Here is a 4,559-nt window from a genome sequence, read left to right as displayed (position 1 = left end):
TCTGTAAATCCCTCTTAGTGTTCACATTGTTGTCTAAGTTTTCTGGGATTGTGGTTTGTAGGCTGGCTTTCTTTGCTTTATGTTTAAAAACCACCTATGAGTGAGTACATGTGATAACTATCTTTCTCTGTCTGGGTTACCTCACTCAAAATAATGTTTTCTAGCTCCATCCATTTTTCTGCAAATTCAAGGTTCCGTTATTTTTTTAAGCTCTGTAGTACTCCATTGTGTATATGTACCACATTTTCCTTATCCATTATTCATAGATAGAAATCTTAATATGTATATAAAGTACTGGAAAGCTTATGAAAACAGGATTTCTGTCACAGTCAAGCTAAACTTGATGCATTTATTTGTATGAACCTCGACAGAACCTGGTGACAAATACATGGGGGCAATAGCAGAGTTTGCTTTTCTTTTTGTTGAATTGACAGTATTTTATGGGAGTGTCCTTTGAATCTTAACAAAAAATAGATGTTTTCCTTTATCATGTGAATAATTTGCTTTGAATATAAACAGCCTATGTGCTGCCAATATAATCTCATATATGTAAATCATAGATGAGTACATTTAATCTTGTATTCAAAGCTACAGATACACTTTGAGATTTTTTTTTGTATCCCTTAAATTAAACTCAAAATGCAATCATTTTTACTGGGAACAGGCTTTGTATTTCCCACAAGGTTACTGGAAGATTGTAAATGAGCAGTATTTTGGGCAATGTACAAAGTGAGTTGCTACAAATAATTAGGATTAGCTGATATGTTATGAGTTACAAAGGAGGTGTTGTCAAATCAGAAGAGATTTTTAGCTTCTCTATGTTGTGTTTGTATAGAAAACATTTCATATGATTATAAAAATTTGAGGTTCCTATCATGGTTTTATTATTCTTGATTTCGAGGTTTACAATATTTCTATTTTATCAAATTTATGAAGCTATTTGTCTGATAATAGTCACCAGCAATATAACACCGTCAGATGTATATATGTGTGTGTGTGTGTGTGTGTGTGTGTGTGTTATTTTTTAAAATGTTATAATGGCCATAACTTTACTTCTTAAAGTACAATTCAGATCAATTCACAACAATGGCTTTCAATTGGAGAATCATTCCCTTGTCTATGGAGGTTTATCAGCACACTGATTGGGACCTATTCTTGAACTTTCTGAATTCACTAACTTGATATACTTGCTTTCTAGAGTTTGTATCTGTACCCTTAATAAATATTTACATATTCATGGTATATTATATCATACAATTATTATTTTTTTTTACTTTTTCTCACTTTTATTTATGACAGATTTTCCCTGATCTCTTCTGGTCAAAAATTCTTGGAGACAATTCCATCAGCTTTAGCCAGTCGGAGCATAGAATCATCTGACTCGCCCATCCTGCAAATGGCGCCGCAGATAGCGTAGGTTTTAAACTGGCCATTAAACCGACCTGTGACCCTGTCAACCTCGGCCACATTCATCTGGATGGATGCATGGTCCTTGGCACCAATGATAGGGTTGCTCGCGGAGCATTTCCGCTGCACGTACAGGTCTACCAACTCGCTGGCATCGTTCTGCATGTCGATGTCCTGCCTGCTGGCTAGGCTGCGGGAGCGCAGAAAAAGTATATCATACAATTATTATATGCTATATTTGAAGTGGATTTTTTTTTTACAAATATGGTCTTTGATTATTATGAATTAGAAATATGTTCTTTTAAACCTAACTGCTAGGTAAAAGATAGTCTAAAACAATTTGTGTTTACTTCATTTTTCCATGCAAAAAAAAAAAACAACTAAATTGTAGTAAGAGGAACAGCGGGCCACTTCCCGCCACCCAGCTAGCTTTACCCGAAATAATTACACGGAAACTGTATTCTTTTAAACACTGTTTGACCCATTAGTTCTAGCCTCTTATTGGCTAATTCTCACATCTTGCTTTAACCCATTTCTAATAATCTGTGTAACACAACAAGGTGGCTTACCAGGGAAGATCTTATCCTGCGTCTGTGTTGGGTGTGAGAATCATGGCGTCTGCCTGACTCGGCTTCTTTCTCTTAGCATTCTGTCTGTCTACTCCACCTACCGAATTTTCTGTCCTATTAAAGGACCAAGGCAGTTTCTTTATTAACCAATGAAATCAACACAAAACAGAAGACTCTCCCACATCACTAAATATTTTCCTGAACCATATTGCTTTCATAGTGACTTGTTGCCATGCTTTTATGTTGAAAATTATTAGGAAATGTTTAATTATAGCTATTATAGGGTTTTTGCACACTATAGGGCTTTCATTTTTCCCTTTTTATATTACTTCCCTTTAATCAGTTATGATAGAACATAGGCTATAATACTAATCTGTAGCATAGATGTATTATCTCAGAGACTCATGATACAGCACTGTTCTAGTCATCTGTGCTTGGGAAACGGCTTCTGATTGTATCAAATAACAATGCTAAGAACATACTATTGGCATATGTTAAGATGTATAGAAGTATGAAAGAGAAAATATGTAGGTCATGAGACTGGCAATCTGTTATAAAGCAGCAACATAATTTCTTGCTTTTGATGAATTAACTGATAAAAGATGAATATGGGTTGTTCTAGGAACAATATCATTCCTTTCATAATATATGTATGTACATGTTTAAGTATGTATGTGTATAATTTTTATATATTTGTGTGTATAAAAATCCCTTTTTGTTTTCTTAAGATACCGCTAATTCATAACAATTTAAATAAAATATAATTTTATAAAATTAACTGAAAAATAAATCTTTATCTTCCTGTTGGCCCTCATTATGATTCAAGATCTTTTATTAAATAGTCTTATTAAAATTTTCATGGAAGTGTAGTTATCTTCATGTATTTGATAAGAATCTATGCAATCAAAGCTTTGACTAGAGTGTCATTTTTGAGAATGATGTTCACGTAGTAAAATAAAGCATACTACTTTTAAGGAACTAAGGTTAAATCTATAGCTTCTGTACCTACAAAGTAATTTTGGAAGAAATGGCCTGGGACCATGTTAAGCACCTGGCAGGACTCCAGGTAGTGATGATCTCTCTTATTGTCCTGACTGCCTGACTGTTGTCATAGTTACCTATCTGATCACAATGTTTTCTCCTATCTGACTCCTGTGATAGGACAAAAAAACTGTAGATGACTTTGGTTGTAGATAGGCACAAAAAATAAGTACACAAACACTATGATAGATTGTACACTCAAGGAAGCCTGTAGAAACTAGAACTCAGCACAGTTTCTGTCTCAATTGAAGCAGAGAATAGCCTCATTAATCCAGATGAAACAAGGAATTACTGTGCTCAGCAGATGGGCGGAGCCTTAGATCAACCTAGGGAGAGTCAATGGCTAGCAAGTGAGCAATATTTCTTGAGAGTGAGGGAGGGAGAAACCAGAATGTTCAATATTTGGTTAACATGGAGTGCCCCAAAATGTACTAAAAGCTGAAATATAGAATATTTAATGTATATTTTAATATACATCTCTCAACTTGTTAATACTTAAAAAGGTAACTGTAAAATCATAAATTCATCTCTCTCTTTCTCTTGCTCTCTCTCTCTCCTCCCCATGTGTGTGCACCTGTGTGTGTTTGTGCGTGCGTGCGTGCGTGTGTGTGTCTGTTTATTTGATTTCAGGCTTAAAGAACTAAAATTTGCTAGTATATAAATAAAGAGCAGTTAGAAAACACAAACAGGTCTGAACTAGCAAGATGGCCAGTAAGAAAAACAATTCTCCTACAAAACTGAAGATGAGAATTTTTCCCTGGAAGCCAGATAAGAAGAGAACAATATGACAGCCTACAGAATGGGAAAAGATCTTCACCAACTCCACATCAGACAGAGGTCTAGTCTCCAAAATATACAAAGAACTCAAGAAATTGATCTTCAAAAGAACAAATAATCCAGTAAAAAAAAAATGGAGTACAGACCTAAACAGAGAACTCTCAACAGAGGAATCTAAAATGGTTGAAAGACACCTAAGGAAATGCTCAACTTCCTTAGTCATCAGAGAAATGCAAATCAAAACAACTCTGAGATTCTGTCTTACACCTATAAGAATGGACAAGTTAAAAAACACTGATGACAACTTATGCTGAAGTGAGTGTGGGGAAAAGGGTACACTTCTGCTTTGCTGGTGAGAATGCAAGCTGATACAGCCCCTTTGGATGTCAGTGTGGCAATTTCTAAGAAAATTAGGAAATAACCTTCCTCAAGACCCAGTAATACCACTTTTCGGTATATATTCAAAGGATGCTCAATCTTGCCACAAGGACATGTACTCATAGCAGCATTGTTTGTCATAGCCAGAACCTGGAAACAACCTAAATGCCCCTCGACCAAAGAATGGATAAGGAAAATACAGTACGTTTACCCAATAGAGTACTACACAGCAGAAAAAATAAAGACATCTTGAATTTTGCAGACAAATGGATGGAGCTATAAAACATTTTGAGTGAGATAACCTAGACCCAGAAAGACAAGTATCACATGTACTCACTTATAAGTGGTTTTTAAACATAAAACAAAGAAAACCAGCCTACAGATCAC

General features: G+C 35.2%; 1 protein-coding gene across 1 annotated transcript; it reads right to left on the bottom strand.

Annotated features, from left to right (window-relative positions):
* Window positions 1–1,320: 1,320 nt before the first annotated feature.
* On the bottom strand, window positions 1,321–1,572 carry LOC126493041 (40S ribosomal protein S21-like). Its single transcript, XM_050129788.1, has one exon. The coding sequence runs from the start codon at window positions 1,570–1,572 to the stop codon at window positions 1,321–1,323; it is 252 nt and encodes an 83-aa protein (XP_049985745.1).
* Between the last annotated feature and the right edge of the window lie 2,987 nt (window positions 1,573–4,559).

This window comes from Alexandromys fortis, unplaced genomic scaffold, assembly GCF_014885135.2.
Source record: "Alexandromys fortis isolate MF-2015 unplaced genomic scaffold, M_Fortis_MF-2015_v1.1 scaffold_298, whole genome shotgun sequence".
Lineage (NCBI taxonomy): Eukaryota > Metazoa > Chordata > Mammalia > Rodentia > Cricetidae > Alexandromys > Alexandromys fortis.
The sequence above is the reverse complement of the archived record's forward strand: the minus strand, read 5'-3'. Positions and strand labels throughout refer to the sequence as shown.

Coding starts and splice junctions, on each gene's coding strand:
- LOC126493041 (XM_050129788.1), bottom strand. CDS start 1,572: ATGCAGAACGATGCCAGCGAGTTGGTAGACCTGTACGTGCAGCGGAAA.